Here is a 26,073-nt window from a genome sequence, read left to right on the forward strand (position 1 = left end):
TCTTATGATTACCATGTTATTTTGAATTAATTTGGCCTTTGAATGTTGTTTCTTATAATCAATTTCATTTTGGGTTATATTTTGAATCAAAATGGTAATAATCTTGTTTTATTAAGTCAACGTTGGTTAAGCACAACATTAATAATAAGACAAATTACTCCAAACCAAAACAACAACAACAATAATAATAATAATAATAATAATAATAATAATAATAATAATACAACATGGGGTGATTAACATTTAAAGACAGAATCTTCCAGAAAAACACTACACACACAAATCATTCCTTTCCCTTAATTCCATTCAAAAACTCAAGAAAGCTCTAAACTTAAAAGTTTATTTTTTGTGTTATTCCAAAAAAGCCCCTCAGCTACAGAGTATTTACACTTATGACCGTTGACCTGGACTCAGCACCATCCGCTTCCCCAAGCAGCAGCAGAGACTGGTACTTTCCTTCACCACCGCCCATCGTCTATTCCTCCCCCAATTTACCTAAATACCCTCGCCGCTTCTCCCAAAACCCCCCACTCTCCCGCCCTCCTTTTCGTCGCCACGCTTCCTCCTCCGCCGCCGCTCCGCCACCGACAACATTCCACAATGCAGGCCTTCGCCGGAGAGTTGGCTTCACTCGTCGGACCGATCTTCCACCGACATCGGATTCCGTTTCGGCGCCAAAGGCTGAGACTTCGCCCTCCGTTGTTGGTGACAAAGCTTCTGCTACCAAGAAGATCAAGCTTAACCGTTTTCAGATTCGAATTCGCTGGAAAATGGCCATCACCGTAGCGGTATTCTCTCTCTCTCTCTATATATATATATATTTATATATATATATGTCCCCCTGCGTTGTGAAGTTCATTGTTGTTTTACTTGGGGTCGCAGATTCTGATCACAGCTTTTTCATCACTACTGTACCAAAATTTCTCTTTACACGACCAAGTCAATGAGTTGCAGGTAAACTCAATTTTTTTTCCCCTGTTCCCTAAACTTGTGTGCATTGCAATTCTACGCTTATCAAAGTTTTGTTCTTGATTTTAGGAGCATATTTATGAGCTTGAACTTATATTGCAAGTTCACAATGTGTCAAGAACTATGAATGATGGTAGTGATTCCGTACACTCCCTCCCCAGTAAAGGCTTAAAGAGACTAGCTCTGTTTGTCTCTGTCACACTGTTGTCTATTCCTCTTCTTGTCTTTAAGTATGTTGACTATGTATCAAGGTCAAGGTCAAGATCATCAGAAAGTAGTTCAGAAGAAGTTTCTCTAAACAAGCAGCTGGCATATAGGGTAGATGCCTTTTTATCTGTTAATCCATATGCTAAGTCGCTGGGATTGTTAATTGCAACTCTGTTACTTATCTGTGTTGGTGGATTGGCGCTTTTTGGTGTGAAAGACGATAGCTTAGCGGAGTGCCTTTGGTTATCATGGACTTATGTAGCTGATTCTGGCAATCACACTAATTCTGAAAAGATTGGTGAACGATTAGTATCCGTTTCTATTAGTTTTGGGGGTATGCTTGTTTTTGCAATGATGCTTGGTCTTGTCTCTGATGCTATTTCTGAGAAGTTTGATTCTTTGAGGAAAGGAAGAAGCGAGGTAGTTGAGCAAAACCATACTTTGATTCTTGGCTGGAGTGATAAATTGGTAAGTTTTTTCTTTTGTGGCTGATCCATGTGATAATTGGTTGTGTTTTTGAAATTATTCTTTTTGTTTTGGTGCGAAATAGAAGATGAAGCAAAGTTGAGATTTTACAAGAAATGTCATGGAAGAATGAGATACTTAAATAATTTGGTATAGGTTGCTTTGAGTGGCTTGTAATTTCTTGTGACGGGTTAATAACCCTTTCCAATTTCAGGGATCCCTTTTAAATCAGCTAGCAATAGCAAATGAGAGTCTGGGTGGAGGAGTGGTTGTTGTGATGGCCGAGAGAGACAAAGAAGAAATGGAGCTTGACATTGCTAAAATGGAATTTGATTTCAAAGGAACATCTGTCATATGCAGAAGTGGGAGTCCTCTTATTCTAGTTGACTTGAAAAAGGTACAATTACATCCTTATCAAAATATTTTATTTCTGTTGGATGTAATTACATAATTCTTCAACCATTCCTTGCACTTAGAAGATTCTTTTGTGTTGCTAATACATTTTTCATTATAGGTATCTGTCTCTAAGGCCCGTGCAATAGTCATCCTTGCTGAAGATGGAAATGCTGATCAGGTCTACTTCATTCAAGTGCAAATATGTGATTTGCCACACGGTCAAGTTTAAGCTTAACTCATAACTTTTGTTGATGCAGAGTGATGCTCGTGCACTGAGAACAGTTTTAAGTCTGACTGGAGTTAAAGAAGGGTTAAGAGGACATATAGTAGTTGAACTAAGTGATCTTGACAATGAGGTTCTTGTTAAGCTTGTTGGTGGGGACCTTGTCGAGACTGTTGTGGCTCATGATGTAATTGGTCGCTTGATGATTCAATGTGCTAGACAGCCAGGCCTTGCACAGGTCACTTTTTAACATTATTATGGATGGCCATACTTGCCTTTTTCATTTTTGTTTTTAGTTCTTTTGTAATCTCAAGTTTATTACTCAATGATGAGCTTGCTATGACAGATTTGGGAAGATATCCTTGGGTTTGAAAATTGTGAGTTCTACATCAAAAGGTGGCAACAGTTGGATGGCCTACATTTCGAGGATGTGTTGTTAAGTTTTCCTGATGCAATTCCTTGTGGAGTCAAGGTTGCATCATTAGGTGGTAAGATCATTCTGAATCCTGATGATTCCTATGTTCTACAAGAAGGCGATGAAGTTCTTGTTATAGCAGAGGATGATGATACGTATGCTCCAGCTGCTTTACCTATGGTGCTTTCACATTCCCTTAATACTCAACTAGTTTTGTCTTTCTTGATATATGATTTTATGATGAAATAATATCACCTTATTATCTTATTGTTTATTTTATTACCTGTTTACACTCCTTTAATTTAGTTAATTTTGAAACACTATCATAGGAAAAAATTATTTGAGCATAATTTTGGTTAAATTTATTTTTGATTTGACTATAATACCCTTATTTTAATTAAAAAACATCAAATATTAAAACTTAACTTCTAAAATATGTAAAAATAAGAAATGACAATCTAATTTTAAAAATAAAAATAACTAAAATAAATTTGGTCATTTAAAAACCTAAATATTTTGTTTCTTCTTAATTTTTTTAATTAATTAAAATAATATATATTTTTAAAAATTTTAAGTTTTTAATTGATTAAATTAAAATTTGTTAAGTTTTAATTTTTATCTTTAAACTTAAATTTTATTTTTAGAAATTAAGTATTAAATTCAAGTATTTTTTTTAATATATTAAATATATTATGTACTTTAAATAAGAATATATTGGTCAAATTGAAAGTAAATTTGACTAAAATTGTGCTGAAGGAATATTTTTGTAATCATTTGTTATATTTTTATACAAGCACTATTGTGGTATCAACTAAATTAGAGGAATGTAAACAGATAATGAAGCAAACAAGAGTTAGAAAAGTGGTATATTCCTTTCAATGATTCTAGACTGGTTTTATCCAATTCTTATTAAAGGAAAAACATTATTGCTGAATGAGCTGTTAGAGGCTTGGCATACTCCTTTTCAGCTTATGCTATATTCAGGCTCAAAGTTTAAAGAGGAGGAAATATTGAGGAAAAAGAAATAGGAAGGAATACATGTTTTTAAGAATGAAAACTTTTGTATGACTTGCTGTTGCCGACAGTGGAGTTTTAATAAATGGGGGATGTGGATGCCCTTATTGAAACTTACAAAAGTACAATCACTTTGATCATTCAGGTCAAAGAGGCATCATTTATACACATTTCCCGCCCAGCAAGAAAGCCACAGAAGATTCTACTATGTGGATGGAGGAGGGACATTGATGATATGATTGTGGTAAGTCTTTCTATTGAAGCTCCTAATTCCCTTTTTTCGCCTGAATGATGCAGGTTTGGAGAGGAAGTCTACCCAAAGACTTTATTGTTCCAGCGAAAGAAGAAAAGATACTATTTTGTGGTTGGCGACGAGATATGGAAGATATGATTATGGTAATGTCACAAGGGTTCTGCAATCATGCTACCAGTACATCTTGGTGCAATTATTTGCATCCACAGCCATGTCCAAAACAGTTTACTGCTTTATGCTAGTCTTAGTATTGGATTGCACTTCTGCAATTCTCAATTGTAGAACTTTTACTTATTACATCTATTATGGCGCAACCTGGAATAATCTATTTAAGTTTTGCAAAGTTACTCTTTATACATCTATGCTGTTCAGGTCTTGGATGCCTTTTTGGCTCAAGGTTCGGAGCTCTGGATGTTTAATGAAGTGGCAGAAAAGGAAAGGGAAAAAAAACTTATCGATGGTGGCCTTGACATAGAGCGGTTGGAGAATATAACTTTGGTTAATCGTGAAGGAAATGCTGTTATACGACGCCATTTGGAAAGCCTTCCTTTGGAATCTTTTGATTCGGTAAGTTTGAGTTGCATGATACTAGGACCTCCTTCATAAGCATTGTAGGAGGGCAGGAACAAGCGAATAAAATATTTAAATACATGCAATGGTTTAATTGCAGAACCAAATTTGATTTCGTAAAGAAGTTACTGGTTGAGATTGAGCGCAATAGATGAATGAAAATTATGAACTAGGTAACATTTTAAATAGGGGAGATATTAACTGCAGCCAATGACAATGGACCTGTATAGAAATATGGTAGGACATGTATTCTGTATTTACAAGGTCAGACATACTGATTTAAACTTTCATCTGTGCAGATCTTAATTTTGGCTGATGAGTCTGTAGAAGATTCAGCAATTCAAGCGGATTCTAGATCTCTTGCCACATTACTGTTGATTCGTGATATTCAGGTACTTGTTCCGTTATTCTTATTTGCATAACAGTTAACTACTACAATATTGAATGGGACCATGTTATATTCAATCTCCACTTATAATATTGAGGAGCTCCAGACCTATAATGTGTTGATTTTACAGGCCAAGCGACTGCCCATGGTAACACAAGTTCAAAATGGAAGCTTCTCCCTGGGCTCTTGGATTGGTGAAATGCAGCAAGCTTCTGATAAGTCAGTTATAATAAGTGAAATTTTGGATCCAAGGACTAAAAATCTGTTAGCTATGTCAAAAATCAGTGATTATGTGCTATCGAATGAACTTGTCAGCATGGCATTAGCCATGGTTGCAGAAGATCGACAAATAAATGATGTTTTGGAAGAGCTCTTTGCAGAGGAGGTAATCTTCCCTTTCATAAATTGGTGTATTATGCTTGATCCAATTATTTAAGCAGCAAGACGAGAGAGGGGCGCACGATTAATTGTACTCCCAAAAATTATCCACATGTTATCCCATGTAGCTTTCTTCATGTTAAAAGTATGGTTTAAACTTTAAATTTTACTAGTGTTTAGAAGGAAAAAAAGATAATGAAAGGCGATCATCAGTAAAGGAACAAAACAATATTACTTGGAGATCATCCACTGTCATTCCCTCTCCACCTATATGTGCTTAAAATATTTGTCATTTTCTTTTAAAACTGTGTACTAGAATTTGGATTATTTTGTAAAGTTAGTAGTTTTTCTTTCTCAGGGAAACGAGTTACAAATAAGGCAAGCAGATCTCTATCTCTCTGAAGGTGAGGAATTGAGTTTTTATGAAATAATCATAAGAGCCCGACAGAGGAGGGAGATTGTGATCGGTTATCGGTTAGCTGATGCTGAGAGAGCTATCATCAATCCTCCATCTAAAAGCATTAGACGAAGGTGGTCAGTCAAGGATGTTTTCGTTGCAATTGCTGAGAAGGAATGAGTCATTTTTGCAAAATCCTCGCGGACTTTTCTACAAATGGTCAATACGAGATATATTTTTCTCTCGGCATTCTTTAAATCTGTTATATTATTAATGTAGGAATTTAAAGTTCTATATGTACACAGCACCCTTCTTTAGTTGCATATACATATATTGAGAAGTTTCATAGGCAATAAAATCAAAATGTTACTTCTATAATGACGTATTTATTTTGCCATTAACATAAAATTGGATGGGTGATTATTAATGAAAGATGTACAAAAGTCAGTTGAACTATTTGAAATAAGTACATTAATTAACAGTTGTGATTTTACACAAGGTAATTTCTGAATAATTGTGGCGGCTTATTGTATGATATTGCGGTCTAGTTCAACTCTCAAGTCAGAATCTTATGCTTGCTGCACGGAAATCCCAAGCTTTTTCTATGCTTCAGAGAGATCTACCTTCTCACCCACTGATATTGTGGCTTCAGAAGATGGATTGGCTAGACCTTCTGCATCAGACGGTTTAGATTCATGCTTTGCAGCAGCCTGAAGAACCCGGTTTTGTACAGCTGAGGACGATGGAGATGTTGGTAGTCCAATGCCATTTGTCTCCAACTTTTCGGCTGCCCATGAGAAAGCCTGAGTTCCAAGTCTAACAGGAGCAAGCAATAGCCTGCAAACACCATTATTGAATTTACATTAGCCTTCTCCATAACAGGGAATAAAATAAACATTAAAAATAGTTTAAAGCATTGATTAAAATCTTATGGAGAAGTTTTTACTTCACATCTTGTCTGAAATCTTCAGCACCCTCATAAGAAGCAACCCGCCGAAAAATGGTCTGGTGGAATAATAATAATGCACAAAGCAATGGTTAAAAATTGAAATAGGAAGTAAATAGAAGTAGAAAGGGACTAGGACAGTGAGAATGAAATAGTAACAAAATGGAAATTCTGTGAAAAAGTATTTAGTGTACCTGACCAACGCCAAAGACGCCAATGAATTGTAGTGTCTTTTCCCACTCTGTAACAGATATTATATCATTCTTAGTCAGAAAAGAGAGGTAACACCTAAAAGCCTCACATAGATAGATCCTCAAAGCTTGCACTAAATAGATATGAGATCATGTATACACACCTAGTAGAGCATACAACGCTGCAGCCAAACCCTGCAGATGTCACTTATGTTAGCAGAAAGTAAGTTTGCAGTGAAAACCAAAAAATAATGAAATGTATCTTACCACACCATATCCAAGAACTTGTACTGGAGAAGGATTAATATCCTCTAGAATTGCTTCAGCTTCCTAAAATATACAGGTTTTGTGTGATTATGAAGCGATAAATTCAAATATAGTTTAAAAAAATGGTAAAATCAAGCGCCAAATGTACAAACTACAAAGTAAAAACCTCATTGAGTATGGTTAGTGTTGACTCAGGCTTGAGTTCCTTAATACGGAGACCCTGTTTCACCCAAGATTGGAACCCACCTTGAACCAAGTAAGGTTGCTGTCATGTATGATACCACAACATAAAAATTAGTACTTTCATGTTGTTTTCTGCAAGTAATACATTAGAAAAGAAATGATCATTCTAAGTTAAATTATCTTATCGTTTTGTGGGCAATATTGAATTGAAACTTTAACTACCAATTTGATTTGATTCCTGAGGACTCAAATCATAGTTTAACAAGCCATCTGGAGAAGCGTCAAGATCACCTCAAATTCAAGTTAGGAACACAAACCTTAACCCCAAGTTTTCTCAAGGATCTTGCAATTCCTTTAGAACGAGAACCATCAGCATCCAGAACTATAACCTTGGATCTGTCCTACAAATAGTTGAAAACAGCAACAACCATTATACATCAAGTTCCAAAAATACGAGAAAAAAAAGTGAGCCATGAAAATTATAAAGCTCTTAAATCCTCACCTGGACAATCTTCAAGTTTTTAATAACAGCAGCAGTCAAGGAGTCCTCAAGGTCTCTTCCATTCTTGAACAACTTCAGCATTGATCCATCAACCTAAAATGTTTCAAAGATTTTAGAATAATAACAAAACACTGGAAAGAAGTCTAGGACTAGGATTAAGGTCCAACAATACTTTCTTTTTTGTTCTCTCTATTTTGTGCTTTAAATTCACCCACAAAAATTATTCAGCTAGACCCTTCACCGTGAAAAAAATATCATTTACATCAACAAACAACAAACATAGCATGTAAACAAACCGCAGGAAGAGTGACGCTAGTATAGCGATAACGAGCTGCTCGGCGAAGATCAGGAATACCATCTCTTTCTCTCAAAACCTTCACAAAGCCATTGACTATTTTAGAAATAAGCTTCTCAAAAGTAAAACATTTATCACTATGGTGGATAAAATTCCCATCTACAATGTATAGGAATTAAAAAGAAATGATGAGATAAAGTCTGGATTTTTATTTTGATTTTTTTTATCTTAGGCCAATCACAAGTTGAAAAAAGGTCAGAAACATTAAGAATTTAGTTATTATAGCCTATGGCAAGAATCAAAGGTTTTGAATATAAAGGCCCGTAAAGTAATTAATAAGCCAAAAGAACTTGTTTCTTGCCTCAGGTCGGATATCAATGAGCACAGCATTTTCTTTCCCTCTCAAGACCTCCAAAGTCAATTGAGGAGACAAATCTCCCGCATAACCGCTGTATGTGGACACCCAAAAGAATACCCTGTACCAAATCTGATAAGAAATAAAAATTTCTCACACAATAGGCTAGTATATGTTCCTGCTAAACAGAAAGAGATAAATAAAAGCTAAGCAAAAAAGGACATTCATACCATAAAGCGGCAGAGGTGCCAACCAAAAGAACAAATGGAACAATTGGATCATTTGGATCAAAGCCAAGACTTTCCTCAATTCCCTCAATAGCAATATAAACCTGATTATAACACAGTTCACTCAGCATATAGAACAAAACCAAAGATTAAACAGAAGAAGAAAAAAAGGTGCTAAATATGATTACCTTCTGGAAAGCAATCTTGGCAGGCGTCAAGATTTCGGTTGCTCTCTCTTCAGATAAGTTAAGTGCATTCCTAACCTCAGGAGGAAAGAATTCCTTGACAGACTGATAAGAATAAACAGCAAAGGAAGTGCCATTTGCTAAAGCATTCTCCACTGCAACAATTGTACGTCTCAATACATCAACAGCAACAACAGCTGCTGTGCCTGTGGTTTCCTTCAAGCCACTTGAAAAGTTGGTCAGTTTACCACCAGCTAATTCGCCAGTTTGATCAAAAGATGAAAAGGCTTTACCAACGGCGCCATCCACAGCATCATTAGCACTTCGAATGATGGATGATATTGATGAATTGATAGACTCTAGTGAGCTTTTCAAAGCATTCTCACCTTTGTTTATTGAATCACTGAAAGTGTGACCAAGCTCATTAGCAAATTCCTCAAACCCTTTCACATCTAAGGAGGCAGAGGGAAGCCCAGACAGGAAAGGTTCAGGTGCTAAATCGATAGGTAATACAGCTTCAGGTTCTACAGATGCTGGTAAAACCTTCTCATTTCCATCTAAGAGGCCTGCATAGTCAACAATCCCAATATCTGTAGAAGATAGGTCTGAATTTTGGATGTACTTCAGTTCTAAGCTATTTCCCATGGGGGAATTGTTGTATAAGTCTGCAGTTGAAGAGTTCCACATATAGGAATAATTACACTTAAGATGGTCTGACCCATTTGAACAAGAATGTTCATTAACCAAACTCAAAGACACTGATTTTGCAGCATTGGTTCTGATGAAGTCCCTTTGAAAATGCATTCCAGTCGATGATGACCCAAAAACATGGCATTCCATAAGACATCTAGTCTCAAATTCCTTATGGAATGAGGAAGAGGGACGCAATAATCCTCCTCCTCCATGAAAGGACGTCTGTGAAGTTGAAAACTTTACTAAGAAAATGTGTAAACTTTACTAATAACTAAACTAGATAATGAGTTTAAGGATTGAAAGTTATGATATTTCATAGATAAGTTGTAAAAAAAAAGGAAGGAACTGACCTGAGAATGAGAAGAACAAGTTGGAGTTGCAGAGCAAAGAGGCAACATTGTCATAACAAATCTCAAACATTCATTATTCGATCAAAAATTAAATTGATACAAAAACAAAGATAAATATCTAATTTTGGATTAAGAGAATAGATGATGAGGAGTGGAGTGGCAAATCGTGTGGCTTCGTTGGTCTTAAAGGTCTTAGCTTGATCCTCTTCAACTTCTCCTTGCCTCTCGTTCTTCCTGTGGGGACGAACCTTTTGATTTTCATAGGAAAGCCGAAATTGCAATTGCATGAGACACGCCTCTATTCTCTTATTATTACACTTCGACCGCAAAATTATTCCTATTCTCCTAAAAAGGACAAAAGAATCAAATTTGGTATTTGGACTGATTCATTCATGGCCAACTGGACAATATTCATTTCTACGTTCTCTTTATCCATAAATTTTTCAAAGGATTATCTAGATGATGTTATAAAATAAAAATAAAATTTGACAAAAAGTTATTATATAGATGTATAATATTTTTTTGTATGTTTTGTCGGGAACTTCTCTTTATGATATTATTGATACAATTTAACATGCACTTCCACATATTCCAATTTAAATGAGATTTGCTATGAAATTGCGACAGATCTCATATATCAATACTCGAAATTGAAGGCTATACATGCAGTAGAATATTTATATTTAAAAAAATTCTATTTGAAAAACTATCTAAATTGACTGTATCTTCGAGAGATAATACATATGAATGAGTTTTGTCAAGCAATTTAAACTTTTCTTATGTCAATCAGTTCATCCCGGGGACGTTTCAATGCACCAACATTGGTCCCATCCTCAGAAATATAATTTCTCGAACGAAAGTTCTGCTAAGAGCAACTTTAATCCTAACATTATTTTTGGTCAATAAAGTATATAAAATATGAAAAAATAATAATTTAAAAAAAAAAAAAAAGAGGCAACTTTGTTTGACAATGACAACGTTATCAATATCTCTTACAATATATAAATTTTTTTTTAGAGTATTTTTAATGCAATAGTCACAAAAGTGGCTTGACTGATTTTTAATGCAATAGTCAGGTTAATAGGAATGTGACTACTAAAAAATGATATATATTTTGATAGATATTGGCATATTATTTTTTAAAAAAAATTTCTTTTTTTATATTTTATATATATTAGCAACTAAAAATATTGCTCCCATTAAATATGTCCTTAGTAACCTGAAGTCAGTCAAGCCATATTTTTTCTATTGCATTAAAGATCTCTAAAACCCATTACTATTATCACTCGTAATCATAATAATTGATTTGTGGAAAGTTGACATATTCAAAATTAGTTTGACTGACTTAGGAATAGTTGCTTGGTTCTTTCTGGTTCTACCTCGTGCTACAGAACCTAAACATCATTTGGGTAGATGCCTCACATTCAAAAATCAAGCCACCATGGTTGCACAAACCGTCATCAACATGCCCCTCAAACTCAAACTCAAACTCAAACTCACTACTCTTGTTTTGCTCAGTCTTTCATTTATATGCTCCACTCATGCTACTCGGAATGATATCTGTTGTTTGAAAGAGATTAAAGCTTCCCTTGAAGACCCTTTTGGATACTTAAACTCGACGTGGAACTTTAACAGCCAAACAGCAGGTTTCATCTGTAAATTCACAGGGGTTGAGTGCTGGCATCCTGATGAGTCCAAGGTCCTAAACATTCGTCTCTCTGGCATGGGACTCAAGGGAACATTCCCAAGAGGGTTAGGATATTGCAAGAGCTTGGCAGGTTTGGACCTTTCGAATAACAAGCTCTTCGGGACTCTTCCATCAGACATATCAAAGTTGCTCGGTTTTGTGACTACTCTTGATCTCTCTTTCAACAACTTCTCAGGAGGAATCCCAAAGAGCCTTGCCAATTGTAGTTATCTAAATGTGGTTAAGCTTGATCACAACCGGCTCACAGGTAATATTCCGGAGGGACTCCTCCTTCTTAGAAGGCTCAAGGAGTTTAATGTGTCAAACAATCTTTTGTCAGGGAAAGTACCTTATTTCGAATCAAAATTTATCATTGCTCAAAGTTATGCAAACAATTCTCAATTCTGTGGTGTGCCTTTGGAGCCCTGCCTTTTTTACAAGCATTACCTTTACAGGCATTACCTTAACTCAGTTACTCCATTCAAATTTGGATTTGGAATTGGATATTTGGTAACAGCTATAGCTGTGTTTCTCTCGCTTTCTTTGTCTTGGTTACAAGTGAAGATGATCACGAAGTGTATGGTGCTTTCTGTGGGGGAAAAATTTCACAATAGAAAACAAGATTATCAACTGCTGCACTTTCCAACTCTCAAGCACCAAAAAGAGGTACCTTATCTACATACAATAGTAAATTCTTTATACTCACTATAGAATGTTAAGGACTTATTTGCAATCTCTTAAACATATTTCTCAGCTTGAAAAGATGGTTAATAGAATGAGTTTTTTAGAACTTTGTAAAGCAACCAACAATTTCAGCATGGCTAATGTGATAGGAAGAGGAAACACAGGAACAATGTACAAGGCCACTCTTCCAAACGGCTGGTTTCTTGCTGTCAAGAGGATAGAAGATTCCCCACGCAATGAGAGCCTATTTGTATCTGAGCTCTTGGCTTTGGCTAGAATGAAACATGACAACTTAACCCCTCTTTTGGGTTTTTGCATGGTTGAAAATGAAAGGCTTCTGGTCTACAAACATATGTCAAACGGGAATCTCCATGATTGCTTACATCCAGTTGAAGGCAATGCTAAAATCCTGCCATGGCCTCTAAGGGTTAAAATTGGTATGGGAATAGCCAGAGGCTTGGCATGGCTTCATCACAAGTGTATCTTCCAAATGGTCCATCGCAAAATAAGCTCAAGCTGTGTCTTGTTGGATCGTTACTATGAGCCAAAAATATCGAATTTTGGGCACACAATCATTTCAAACTATGGAGGAGTAATGTTTGTGTACCCAAATGAGAATGACTCTGGCTTACTTGTGAACAGTGGGGTGTGGGAGTCTGATTTTGTTAAGAAAGACGTGTATGACTGTGGAGCTGTGTTGCTTGAGTTGATCACAGGAAAGGAAGCTGGCTCTGGTTGCGTTACTAATCTTCACAACACTTTGGTGGAGTGGATCAGCCATGTTTCAAATAGCTCTGATATATTTAATGATGCCATTGACAAAACCTTAAATGGGGAAGGATTTGATGGTGAGATCTTGGATGTGCTTAGAATAGCAAAAGATTGTGTCCATCCTGTGCCATGTAAAAGGCCAACAATGCTTCAAGTGTACGAAAGAATGAGCAACATTGGACTCAGATATGGCATTCCATGTGATTTTGGACTTCTGTTGCAACCAAAATGCAGATAACTTATGAAATGTAAATTTAAGCATCTTTATATAAGATTAAAAAAAAATTATTTTATTGATAGGAAATATTTGAAACTTGAAATATCAATTTTTTTTTTTTTTTTGAAATATTTGAACTATCATTTTACATTACTAAATTATCATTCCACTGATAAAACCTTTTCATGTCCATCTAAGAGGCCTGCATGGTCAACAATCCCATTATCTGTTGGAGATAGGTCTGAATTTTGGAATTGTTATAAGCTACTTCCCATGGGGGAATTGTTATATAAGTCTGCAGTTGAAGAGTTCCACATATAGGAATAATTACACTTAAAATGGTGAGAGGCATTTGAACAAGAATGTCCATTAACCAAATTCAAAGATACTGATTTTGCATTTCTTCAGCATATAATTCTAGTGAAATCTTTTTGAAAATGCATTGATCCAAAAACATGGTATTCCAGAAGACATCTAGCCTCAAATTCCTAATGGAATGAGGAATCCTCCTCCATGGATGGACGCCTCTAAGGATGAAAACTTTACTAAGAAAATGTGTAAACTTTACTAATAATTAAACTAGATGATAAGTTTAAGGATTAAAAGTTGTGACATTTCATAAATAAATTGTAAAGAATGGAATTGCATAGCAAAGAGGCAACATTGTAATAACAAATCTCAATCATTCATTATTACATGTCGACCCCCACAATTCTTCCTATTCTTGTCAAAATATCAAATTTAATATTTGGACTTCATTTTAACGACATAAATATTTAATATTTCATTTTTATTGCAACCTTAGCTTTTTACCTTAAGTATCAAATAGTAACATAAATATTTAAGTTTATGTAACAGTTGCACTTAAATAATTTTTATTTTTTACAGCATAAGTAATAAAATAAAATCTATTTTTAAAAAGATAATAATTAAATCCTAAACTTAATTAATACAAAAAGAAATTAAAAACAAAAAAAAACCACTAAAAATTAAACCCTAAACTAAAGACTTTAATTTAATATTTATTTTCTTATTTTAGCTTTAGTTTGGAGTTTTAAATATTTTTTAAATTTAGATATTTTGAAATTGGATTTCTTTTTAAAATTTTTAAAAACTATAAATTATTTGTTAGTTTAATGTTTCATGTGTTAATTTTGTATTAATTAAATTTACAATTTACATTTTTTCTTTTTTAAAATTTTATTATTTATGATGCTATAAAAAATAAAAGACACATATTTAAGTGCAAAAGTTATATAAATCTAACTATTTATGCCATTAATATTTTTAATTAAAAAGTTTGATAGTTGATACTTAATAAAAAAAATTTAGAATTGCGACAAAATTGAAATATTAAATATTTATGCCGCAAAAATAAAAAATTAGCTAATACATTAATATTTATCCAGATAATCTATATGGAAATATGCCTTGGTATTTTGAGAGAAAATAACATGCATGATTGAGTTTTGTCAAGCAAACAATTAATTTTGTCGGCATGTTTATCCCGGGGTTCAACGCCCCAACATTGAACTCAATCATAATAATTTCTGTGTAATACCCATTGCTATTATCACTCATAATCATAATAATTGATTTGTGAGAAGTTGACCTATTCCATTTCAAAAAAAAAAAAAGACGAAGAAAGTTGACATATTCAAAATGTTTAACCAATTGGAATTTGTTCTCTCTTTCTATCAAGTACAAGTACTACTACTGACTATCATTTGGGTACGTGGCTGCCTCTCATTAAAAAATGAAAAATCAAGCTTAATTAGCCTTCTTCATCTTCTCCTACTCCTACCATAGTTACACAAACCGTCATCAACATGTCCCTCAAACTCACTACTTTTGTTTTGCTCCTACACTCATTTATAGGCACTATTCATGCTGCTTTGGGTGATATTTTATGTTTGGAAGGGGTTAAAGATTCCCTTGAAGACCTTTTTAGTTGCTCGAGCTTGTCGTGGGACTTGAGCAATTACACAGAAGGTTTCATGTGTAAATTCTTAGGGGTTGAGTGTTGGCATCCCAATGAGTCCAAGGTCCGAAACATTCGTCTCTTTGACATGGGACTTTCCCAAGAGGGTTAGAATTATGTAAAAGCTTGAAAGGTTTGGACCTTTCTAATAACGAGCTGTCAGGACCCATTCCCTGGAACATACAAAATTTGCTTCCTTCTGTGACTACTCTTGATCTCTCCTATAACAACTTCTCAGGTGAAATCCCAATGAGCCTTGCCAATTGTACTTATCTGAATGTGCTTAAGCTTGATCACAACCGACTCACTGGTAGTATCCCAGAGGGGATCCGTTTTCTTAGCAAGCTCGAGATGTTTTCTGTGGCAAACAATCTCTTGTCCGAGAAAGTGCCTGATTTCAAATCAACATCTATAACTGCTCTGAGTTATGCAAACAATACACAACTCTGTGGTGGCCCTTTGAAACCCTGCCATAACATTAACCCATTCAAAATTGGTTTTCAAACTGGTTATTTGGTTTCAACTACCGCAGTTTTCTCTCACTTTCTGTGTCTTGGTTATAAGTGAAGACGATCCTGAAGAGCATGGTCTTTTCTGTGGTGGAAAAGTTAAACAGGAGAAAACAAGATCATCATGAGCTGCTTCACATTCCAACTCACAAACACCAAAAAGAGGTAGATTTTCTCTAACTCCCTCTATACAATGGTAAATTCTTTATACAATAATACCTCTTTATAAATTAATAATGTTATTGGAGCAATCAAATTTTATTATTTAATCAAAATATGATTTTATTGATATTTTATGCATTAGTGAATGAAATTTAAATTTATCAAGATGAAAATATATTAAGTTTGTGCGCATACATTTTAAAATTTAATGAATGCACCTAAATTATTAAATCGAACAATATCCTATCAAATTCATAAACTATACATAATGTATCAATATATAAATCAACAATAAATAAAACTCACGAATCTATCTATATTTATAAGAAATTAAAATTATTTTCATGAATAGTAAAATCACTAATTTATATATGAATAGGACCTATGTATTCTTTTGAAAAATTATTATATATTTAATCATTACTTAACGAATTATTAAATTACGATATTGCCGTTAGTCGAGATCGAACAAAATTATAAATATTTAATCGAGGTTGTTATAACGTAATCACTATAGAATGTTGAGGACTGATATGCAATCTCATGAACAGATTTGTCAGCTTGAAAAGATGGTTAGTTGAATGACTTTTTTGAAACTTTGCAAAGCAACAGAAAATTTTAGCATGGATAATGTGATCGGAAAAGGAAAGACAGGAACAATGTACAAGGCCACTCTTCCAAATAGCTGGTTTTTTGCGGTCAAGAAGATAGATGACTCCCCGCACAATGAAAGCCTATTTGTATCTGAGCTCTTGGCTTTGTCTAGAATGAAACATGACAACTTAATCCCTCTTTTGGGTTTCTGCATTGTTGAAAATGAAAGGCTTCTGGTCTACAAACATATGTCAAACGGGAATCTCCATGATCGCTTACATCAAGTCGAAGGCAATGCTAAAATCCTGCCATGGCCTATGAGGGTTAAAATTGGCATGGGAATAGCTAGAGGTTTGGCATTGTTAGAGCTGTATTCTGTTGTTTGTTGTTTGTTATTTTCGGTTATATACAGTGCTTTATTGGTAGCTGGTGTATATGGTTGTTAACCATTCTATTATTCTGTTTTGCTTGATTTCTTGATTAGCTTTGTGTATATAAATCACCTTTTTGGTGATTTCATTAAGGAGAATAATTCTTTCTATTCTCATAATCTTTCTCTTATCTTTCCCTCTCTTTCTCTCATCTTTGTCCATTGAAACCACCGTTATTTCTATCATGTCTAGAAAGCCAAACATGGTATCAGATCCATTCCCGCCGTTAATGGCGAACATGGCAACTACATCAACTACCTCTGTCCGACCTCCCAATCCTTCAAACGAACCCAACCACAACTTCACGGCCAACAATGGCACACCACTAGTCGCTCGTCTAAGAACAGAGGTACCCACGGTGCACTTCAGTCACAATATCTCCATCAAGCTCAACGATCACAATTACCTTCTCTAGAAACAACAAGTTCTTGCGGCGATCCATGGCAATCGACTTTTCAGCTTCGTCACCGGCACCGGAGTCCCTCCAAAGTACCTCACAGATGAAGATCGTGTTCTTAACACAATCAATCCAGCTTACAGCGACTGGTTTGTTCAAGATCAACTCCTGATCTCATGACTTCTCTCCTCCATGTCCGACAGTCTTCTCACGAGGATGGTCGGGTGCTCTTCATCTCATCAGATCTGGACCACACTTGAACAGCACTACACACTTCAAGTTTCGGCAAAGATTCTCGAATTTAGAACCAAATTGTAAAACCTACGCAAGGGGTCTCTCTCACTCAATGACTATCTCCTAAAGGTAAAACAAACTATTGATCTTTTAGCCTCTGTGGGAGAAGTAATTAGTGTTAGAGATCATGTTGCTGCCATTTTTAAAGGCTTACCTAGTGAATATGATACGTTTTTTATTTCGACTAATACTCGTACCGAAGAATACTCAGTTGCACAGATAGAAGCTTTGCTTCTCGCTTAAGAAAATCGAATTGAAAAGCCTGAAAAAGACATAGACCTTAGTACTAATATTGCTATTAGTGATTCTGAGATTTCTTCAGAGGCAAATATGGCATATGGCAATCACACTTTCAGGTCTCAACAGCAATCATTTCCTCGATATAATGGCGGTCCCAACCAGTCCAACAGAGGAGCCTTTCATGGTGGGTTCTCTCGTGGCCAATCCAACTCGACCCATTCCTATGGTGGGCCCTCCTCTGGCAGGTTCTATCAGCTGCTTGGAAGAGGTGGACGAGGATCACCAACTAATAACAGACCTCAGTGCCAATTGTGCCTTCGAATTGGCCACACTGTTCTGGATTTCTTTTATCGGTTTGATAAGAGCTTCACCGGAGTTCAACCGATTGCACCTGGACAGTCTTCTCAAGCTCAAGCTCAAGCCAACATAGCCACTACAATCACGGGCTGGGACACCAATTGGTATCCGGATTCTGGTGCAATGAATCATTGCACACCCGATGCCTCTAATATCATGAACAACACTGAGTATGCAGGCCCGGAATTGATGTATGTTGGAGATGGCACAGGTTTGTGTATTAAACATGTTGGTCAGTCATTTCTTCATCCTAGTTCTAGTTCCAAAACTTTGGTCCTTAATAATATTTTACATGTTCCTAATCTAACCAAAAATCTACTTAGTGTTTCAAAATTCTCCAAAGACAATAACGTCTATTTTGAGTTTCATGCTGACTTCTGTCTTGTTAAGGATCAGGAGACCAATTCTACACTTCTGCGGGGGACACACCTGAATGGCCTCTATACTATTGATGCCACCCAATTACAGCTCCTTTCCTCAACTTCTAGAGAGTCCAAGTCTCAAATTTCCACCAATCTTGTTAGTTCAGATCAACCATTTCCATTAAGGTCTCTCACAGTGACCCAAGGATTGTCTTCTGCCTCTCCCAGTTCATCTTCTTTTATTGTTAATCCTACTCAATGTAACTCTAGTGCTCTTTCTGAGTTTCAAATATGGCACAATAGGTTGGGACACCCATCGAAGAAAATTGTCAAGACTGTTTTGAATCATTGTAATCTTTCTGTGAGCAATAAAACTATTCCTATTGTTTGTTCAGCTTGTTGCTTAGGAAAAATTCATAAATTTCCTTTTCCAAAACAGTCCAATACCATTTACTCTGCACCCTTGCAATTAGTTGTTGCTGATCTTTGGGGACCGGCCAAAACAATCTCTTCCCATGGCTACCAATATTATATACACTTTGTAGATGCATATTCCAGATTCACCTGGATTTATATGATTAAACATAAATTTGATGCTCTCAAAGTTTTCCAAACTTTCAAAGCCGAAGTAGAGTTACAACTTGGGACTCAAATTAAAACTTTACAAACTAATTGGGGTGGGGAGTTTCGATCCTTTTCTGGGTTTCTCAATGAATGTGGTATTTTACATAGACATCCGTGTCCCACTACCCACCAACAAAATGGCCTTGCTAAGAGGAAGCACAGGCACATTGTTGAAAATGACCTGACTTTATTAGCTCAAGCTTCCATGACTATAAGATTCTGGGATGAAGCCTTCCGCACAGCTGTCTATATTCATAATAGACTCCTAACAGTTATTCTTCAACTTAAGTCTCCCTTGGAAATTCTTTTTCATACACCACCAGATTACTCTCAGTTTAAAACGTTTGGATGTCAATGATTTCCCAACATTAGACCATATAATAAACACAAGTTGCAATTTCGCTCATCTCCATGTACTTTCCTTGGGTACAGTCTAAATCATAAAGGTTTTAAATGTCAAGATGCCTCAAGTAGAATATTCATTTCCAGAGACGTTATCTTTGATGAGTAATCATTTCCCTACTCAATTAAATCTACTTCCTTATTTAATTCTATGTCACCTTCCTCTCTTGACTCGTGTACTCCAGCTCATATTCCACACTTAATTAATTCTTCTTCCCTCACAACAAATGTCACTCCACCACATGACCCACCAAATGCCTCACCTAATGTCACTTCACCACCGCCTACTACATCACCTAATATTCCCATTCCCACCTCACCGACCCCACCTCCATCTATATTCACCTCACATTATGCCACATTTGGTCCCATCATCATCTCCTACCTCTCGGGTCCCATCTCCTATTCCCACTTACTCTCACATGACTGATTCACGTGATTTACTACACAATAATGTGATATTTTCTCCCATCTATAAACATACTTCAAATCCTAATCCTGCTAATCAACTTGTTTTAGATGTGCAGCCTACTAATAATGCAGGTGAAGTTGTTGTCCAACAGCACCATACTAATGCTTCTACTACTCAGTCAAGACAAGTAGTCACCAACACCCATGTAATGCAAACGAGAGGGAAGTCGGGCATTCACAAACCAAAATTTTTTCTAGCTTCCAAAGAGCTAGCAACTGTCAAAGATGCTCTTCAAAGTGAGCAATGGAAGGCTGCCATGACTGATGAAATTCTTGCACTAGAGAGGAATGGTACTTGGTCTCTTGTACCTCTACCACAAGGAAGGAAGGAGATTGGATGCAAATGGGTTTACAAGATTAAGGAAAACCCGGATGGCACAATCAACAAACACAAAGCCCGTTTAGTAGCAAAAGGATTCCATCAACAACCCGGATTTGATTTCACTGAGACATTTAGTCCGGTTGTAAAATCGGTTACCATAAGAGTTGTTCTCACTTTGGCTCTTTCTCGGGGATGCCCCATTCGACAGTTGGACGTCAATAATGCCTTCCTTAATGGCACCCTTGATGAAGAAGTGTATATGTCTCAACCACCCGGATTTGAGGTTCCTTCTCCCACTCCCCTAGTGTGTCGTTTGCATAAGGTTCTCTATGGACTCAAACAAGTGCCTCGCGCTTGGTTTGAGAAACTACAACACTGCCTCTTATCCTTTGGTTTTCTCTCTTCAAAGTCAGACCACTCTTTATTCATTCAACATACACCTAACTCTATCACTATTGTGTTAGTGTATGTGGATGACATTCTTGTCACTGGTAGTAACCCTCACGTGATCTCTAATCTCATTAATGGATTGAATGCATCTTTTTCTCTCAAGGACCTTGGGGAACTACGCTACTTTCTGGGCATTCAGGCAATTCCTACAAAGGATGGTCTTTTACTGTCTCAGTCTAAATATCTCAAAGACTTGCTATTCAAAGCTAAAATGTCAGGTGCAAAAGCTGTTCCTACTCCTATGACCAGTGGTATAAAACTTTCAGCATTTGGAAGTGAGCCAGTTGAGAGTGTTTCTTTGTACAAGTCGATAGTTGGGGCCCTCCAGTACCTAACCATTACTCGCCCTGAGATTTCCTTCAGTGTTAATAAAGTGTGCCAATTCATGCAAAATCCTCAACTCTCTCATTGGTTAGCTGTCAAGAGAATACTTCGGTATCTCAATGGGACTATTGAACATGGCTTACATCTTAGAAAATCCACTGAACTGGATCTCTATGCCTTTTGCGATGCCGATTGGGCAGCCGATCTCGATGACAGGAGGTGTACATCTGGTTTTGCAGTGTTTTTTGGTCCTAATTTGGTGGCATGGCAGTGTAAGAAACAACATACAGTTTCTCTCTCTAGTACGGAGGCTGAGTATCGAAGCTTGGCAAGTGTGGTAGCAGAAATTACTTGGTTGCACTCTTTCTTCACTGAGCTGCATTTTCCACTTCCGAAGGCCCCTGTTATTTGGTGTGATAACCTCAGCACCATTCTTCTCACAGCTAATCCCGTGCTACACGCTCGAACGAAACACATCGAACTGGATTTATACTTTGTTCGTGGGAAAATTGTTCAAGGATTGGTTGCTGTCAAACACGTCCCTGCTATTGATCAATTAGCTGATGGCCTTACTAAAGCTATCTCTACTTCTCGGTTTGAAACTTTCAGAGGCAAACTCAAGATTGAAGATGCTTCAATTCTCAAGTTTGAGGGGAGGTGTTAGATTTGTATTTTGTTGTTTGTTGTTTGTAGTTTGTTATTTTTGGTTATATACAGTGCTCTATTGGTAGCTAGTGTATATGGTTGTTAACCATTCTGTTATTCTGTTTTGCTTGGTTTCTTGATTAGCTTTGTGTATATAAATCACCTTTTTGGTGATTTTAATTCTTTCTATTCTCATAATCTTTCTCTTATCTTTCCCTCTCTTTCTCTCATCTTTGTCCATTGAAACCACCGTTATTTCTATCATGGCTAGAAGGCCAAACAGGCATGGCTTCATCACAAGTGTGTCTTTCCAGTGGTCCATCATAGAATAAGCTCCAGCTGCATCTTACTGGATCGTTATTACACACCCAAGATATCAAATTTTGGGCACACAATCATTTCAAACTATGGAGGGCCAATGTTTGTGTACCCAAATGAGAATGACTCTTGTTTGTTTATGAACAATGGGGTGTGGGAGTCTGATTTTGTTAAGAAGGATGTGTATGACTGTGGCATCGTGCTGCTTGAGTTGATAATTGGAAAGGAAATTGGCTCTAGTTGTGTTACTAATCTTCACAACACTTTGGTGGAGTGGATCAACCTTGTCTCGACTAGCTCTGGTATATCGAATGATGCCATTGACAAAGCCTTGATTGGGCAAGGATTTGATGATGAGATATTGAAGGTGCTCAGAGTGGCAACAGATTATGTCCATCCTATACCATGTGAAAGGCCAGCAATGTTTAAAGTGTACGAAAGAATGAACAACATTGGACTGAGATATGGCATCCCATGTGATTTTGGACTTCTGTTGCAACCAAAATGCAATTAACATATTGAAAAAGTAGTCTTTTTTAGATATCCATTACTTTCATCATTTCAACTACTCCTTGCCTCTCCTTCTTGTTGTGTGACAATGGACATACCATTTTGATTTCCTTTGGAAATCCGAAATTGCATGAGACATACCTCTATTATTTCGTTATTACATTTGACACCCACAATTCCTTCTGTTCCCCTAAAAAGGACAAAAGAATCAAATGTAATATTTGGACTGATTATTTATTCATCTAATGTACCCATTTTCTTCGTTTTCTTTATCCATAAGAAAAAAAATGTTAAAAGGATTATCTAGATGACGACATTCACATGCCATACTACATTGAAGAGAATTAAAGAAATATTTTTTTTATATAAAAAAATTAATAATATGTATTAAAAGTAAAAGTTTGACAAATAAATACAAATGTGTGTAACTTATTTTGTCTATGTTAAATAAAGAAATATTTGGACTGATTTTTACATGGCCAACTGGCTATAATATCCATTTTCTACAGTCTGATGTTATCAAATTAAAAAATGCACTGCTTTTTCTTACATTATGTGGTCAGGAGAAGAGATGGGTGACGAGAGTGTAATAGAAGAAGAGGTTGAATCCTTGTTTGTTAAAAGGGAGAGAGGAAGGGAGATTAGAGATGCACCATCTCCCACCAAGGCTTAAAAATTCAAAAATTCAATCCCTCCAAGAGGAATCCAATAAAAAGAGAAAAAATATTATGTAAATGACATATATGTCCTTCATAAAAATAATAAATATTTATATTAAAAGAATAAAAAATTATAATTTTAACAATTAATTTACTTTCCATCCCTAAGACTAAACAATATAAATGAGAGCAACTATGATCTTCATCAATCATACTCCCAATCCTTCTTAAATTCTCCATCTATCCTACTCTCCCTCATTCCTACCAAACATAGTCTTAGCACTCTCAATGAGTGTTCTACTCTATATTACAAAATACATTACCAAAACATACTTTTTTATAATTTACCTCAAACTTTTACATAATACCATATATCAGTTTCTCTATTTTTTCTCTACATCATTTAAATATTATATATTTTAAAAATATTTTATTCATTTTAAGAAATAAAATAATTAAATATAATAGTATCACACTCTCATATATATACAAAAGTTTATAAAAAAAAGGATTTATACATTTTTAAACTATGTGTTTTGTCTCATTACTTGTTTGGACCATTGTTTTGATAAATTACATTTTGGACCCTATATTTTGTAAAATGATTAAAATAGAACCCTAAATCCGATTTTGGTCAATGTTTTCTCAACTAAAATCACAAATAGTTTACCAAACTAACAATCCAGAACAAAAATAAAATCATTCTGCTTAAAAACTGTGTTGTTATATTTAATTTTTTCTTCATCAAAATTGAGTTTAGGGTTCTATTTTAACCATTTTACAAAACATAGGGTCCAAAAAGTAATTTGTCAAAACACAAGGTCCAAACAGGTAATGAGACAAAATAAAGGGTCCAAAAAGGTATAAAAAATACCATAAAAAATATTTTGTAACGGCCCAACTCCAGGGACCGCTACAGTGCACATTGCAAACAGTGCTAAACTCGCTAATCGAGTCGTTTGGCCATAAACGTGTAACTAAGTGTGATTAGCGGTTTAGGGGTTAAAAACTTTGGTTAAGACATAACGTTTCACTAGAACGTTTAATATACACATTGGGATCCCAAAAATATAATTTCAGAGTTTATTACAAGAAAGTGTTTACAACAGGCCGTTCTAAGCGGCAAAACAGGGTTCAGTCCTAGTTCCACTTTCAAACCTCGCCCAAGTATTGGTCGAGTAGCTGCATATGTACACGTCATCACCTAAGCTCTCCAACTCAAGGATGGTCCAACTTCCTCTTGCCTTTACCTGCACCACAAAGCACCCGTGAGCCGAAGCCCAGCAAGAAAACTCATATGCTCATAAACAGTCATATCATGATATCAAATCATATATGGCATGCCTAGCAATCATAGCTCTACTCAGCATGCAAATGGATTCAAACAGATGCTGGGGTATCCAGGACAAGAAGTCCTGGCCTTTTGATTGGAGGACTATCAAGTCAATCCTAATCAGATGAGTGTCGTAACACTAGAGGTTCCGATAAACCATGCTGAGTGACCAACAAGCAAGTCACTGGGCCCTCAGTGCCCAAGCCATGCATATGATGATCAAAATGATCATACAGAGCTCATAGCCCTGATCAGATGAGTGAATATCACTTGAGGTTCTAGTAAACCATACTGAGTGACTGACAACCAAGTCACTAGGGGCCCAGTGCCCATTTCCCGCAATGGCTCTACATGGCTAGCCCTTGGCTAGATAAATGCTTGTTTATATTCATCGAACTTGAGGTTGGTCCTGCATTAATGCTCTTTGAGTCATTCAATGCAGAGGGTCGATTGGGTCCAATGGACATAGCTTGCACTACACACTAGGGTTGTCATGACTAGTGAGTTAGAACAATGTGACCAGTGCCCAGTACCACTGCCGAACCTGACTAGTGAGTCACGACTTCACAGTTGATACTAACACCTTTGCCAATTCTGACTAGTGAGTCAGCCCTGTGTGACCAGTGCCCAGTACCACTGCCGAACCTGACTAGTGAGTCACAGCTTCACAGTTGATACCAGCACCTTTGCCAGATCTGACTAATTAGTCAGTGCGTGACCAGTGCCCAGCACCACTGCCGAACTTGACTAGTGAGTCACGGCTTCACAGTTGATACCAGCACCTTTGCCAGATCTGACTAATTAGTCAGTGCGTGACCAGTGCCCAGCACCACTGCCGAACCTGACTAGTGAGTCACGGCTTCATAGTTTGTACTAGCACCTTTGCCAAACCTGACTAATTAGTCAGTGCCATGCACAAGTAAGCAATGCTATCAATGTGTATCATATGCCATTTATCCAAGAACAGGGCATTCAACATGCTTACTAAACAGTTGCTAGCATAATTATGATCATGAACATATTCAGAGACTCAAGCTCTGACCAATCTCATACTCATTATTCATGGCATGCCCTAATCACATATTTCTCGTGCATCACACGCATCACACATAATCATCCAGCATGCCTCAAGAATAATCATATGAAAATGGGCAAGATTGCCGAGCATTCATTATGTTATCAATGTTTACATTTAAACATCCAACATGCATCAATCATAGCCACACATGTCACATATGGGCTGCAGTTTTCTTACCTTGGGTTCGAGCGAGAATTAATAAAAGAAACGACATTTGAGAACGATAAGCTTTTAGTCCTTTAGCGGCCACCTAGTCATAACCAAACATATAGGATACCATTAATAAAAATGATCAACATAGGTCCCCAAACCAATATCTAGCCTCCGGGACACCAATCCCTACTTAACCGGGTACTAGGACCAACCCCGAGGCCTACGGCAA

At 36.3% G+C, this 26,073-nt stretch overlaps 4 protein-coding genes and 1 pseudogene across 5 annotated transcripts; 4 read left to right on the plus strand and 1 right to left on the minus strand.

The window, feature by feature from the left end:
• The first annotated feature begins 250 nt into the window (after positions 1 to 250).
• Positions 251 to 6,053, plus strand: LOC133796562 (ion channel CASTOR-like). 2 transcript variants are annotated; one of them, XM_062234138.1, is made up of 12 exons: positions 251 to 788; positions 883 to 954; positions 1,039 to 1,644; positions 1,856 to 2,038; positions 2,156 to 2,215; positions 2,295 to 2,498; positions 2,607 to 2,855; positions 3,835 to 3,933; positions 4,315 to 4,509; positions 4,812 to 4,904; positions 5,031 to 5,285; positions 5,637 to 6,053. In XM_062234138.1, the coding sequence occupies exons 1-12, from the start codon at positions 393 to 395 to the stop codon at positions 5,853 to 5,855; spliced, it is 2,631 nt and encodes an 876-aa protein (XP_062090122.1). In that variant the 5' UTR covers positions 251 to 392; the 3' UTR covers positions 5,856 to 6,053. The 2 variants fall into 2 exon arrangements, with proteins under 2 accessions (XP_062090122.1, XP_062090123.1); XM_062234139.1 differs by lacking the exon at positions 3,835 to 3,933 and adding an exon at positions 3,987 to 4,085 and having other exon boundaries at positions 252 to 788.
• On the minus strand, positions 6,046 to 10,072 carry LOC133796563 (uncharacterized). Its single transcript, XM_062234140.1, has 13 exons — positions 9,870 to 10,072; positions 8,830 to 9,741; positions 8,645 to 8,745; positions 8,421 to 8,535; positions 8,061 to 8,138; positions 7,765 to 7,857; positions 7,580 to 7,663; positions 7,246 to 7,344; positions 7,080 to 7,142; positions 6,977 to 7,007; positions 6,816 to 6,862; positions 6,622 to 6,680; positions 6,046 to 6,512 (listed from the first exon to the last, which is right to left on the minus strand). The coding sequence occupies exons 1-13, from the start codon at positions 9,921 to 9,923 to the stop codon at positions 6,278 to 6,280; spliced, it is 1,971 nt and encodes a 656-aa protein (XP_062090124.1). The 5' UTR covers positions 9,924 to 10,072; the 3' UTR covers positions 6,046 to 6,277.
• A 1,210-nt stretch (positions 10,073 to 11,282) lies between these two features.
• On the plus strand, positions 11,283 to 13,355 carry LOC133795205 (probably inactive leucine-rich repeat receptor-like protein kinase At5g48380). The gene is made up of 2 exons (XM_062232663.1): positions 11,283 to 12,219; positions 12,251 to 13,355. Exons 1-2 carry the CDS (start codon positions 11,311 to 11,313, stop codon positions 13,247 to 13,249), a joined length of 1,908 nt encoding a protein of 635 aa, XP_062088647.1. The 5' UTR covers positions 11,283 to 11,310; the 3' UTR covers positions 13,250 to 13,355.
• A 1,698-nt stretch (positions 13,356 to 15,053) lies between these two features.
• On the plus strand, positions 15,054 to 16,541 carry LOC133793629 (probably inactive leucine-rich repeat receptor-like protein kinase At5g48380; annotated as a pseudogene).
• On the plus strand, positions 16,462 to 16,920 carry LOC133793630 (probably inactive leucine-rich repeat receptor-like protein kinase At5g48380). Its single transcript, XM_062230938.1, has one exon. It carries the CDS (start codon positions 16,462 to 16,464, stop codon positions 16,918 to 16,920), a length of 459 nt encoding a protein of 152 aa, XP_062086922.1.
• Positions 16,921 to 26,073: the final 9,153 nt, after the last annotated feature.

This window comes from Humulus lupulus, chromosome 8 (genome assembly GCF_963169125.1).
Source record: "Humulus lupulus chromosome 8, drHumLupu1.1, whole genome shotgun sequence".
In the NCBI taxonomy this organism is placed as follows: domain Eukaryota; kingdom Viridiplantae; phylum Streptophyta; class Magnoliopsida; order Rosales; family Cannabaceae; genus Humulus; species Humulus lupulus.

Excerpts from the sequence above, each read along its gene's own strand:
- LOC133796562 (XM_062234138.1), top strand. The coding sequence starts at position 393 with ATGACCGTTGACCTGGACTCAGCACCATCCGCTTCCCCAAGCAGCAGC. Across the intron at positions 2,039-2,155 it reads TTCTAGTTGACTTGAAAAAG|GTATCTGTCTCTAAGGCCCG; the intron begins GTACAATTACAT and ends TTTTCATTATAG. Across the intron at positions 2,216-2,294 it reads AAGATGGAAATGCTGATCAG|AGTGATGCTCGTGCACTGAG; the intron begins GTCTACTTCATT and ends TTGTTGATGCAG.
- LOC133796563 (XM_062234140.1), bottom strand. The coding sequence starts at position 9,923 with ATGACAATGTTGCCTCTTTGCTCTGCAACTCCAACTTGTTCTTCTCAT. Across the intron at positions 8,139-8,420 it reads TCATTGATATCCGACCTGAG|GTTTTGAGAGAAAGAGATGG; the intron begins GCAAGAAACAAG and ends GGCTTTGTGAAG. Across the intron at positions 6,513-6,621 it reads GATTTCAGACAAGATGTGAA|GCTATTGCTTGCTCCTGTTA; the intron begins GTAAAAACTTCT and ends TGGTGTTTGCAG.
- LOC133795205 (XM_062232663.1), top strand. The coding sequence starts at position 11,311 with ATGGTTGCACAAACCGTCATCAACATGCCCCTCAAACTCAAACTCAAA. Across the intron at positions 12,220-12,250 it reads CAACTCTCAAGCACCAAAAA|CTTTATACTCACTATAGAAT; the intron begins GAGGTACCTTAT and ends CAATAGTAAATT.
- LOC133793630 (XM_062230938.1), top strand. The coding sequence starts at position 16,462 with ATGACTTTTTTGAAACTTTGCAAAGCAACAGAAAATTTTAGCATGGAT.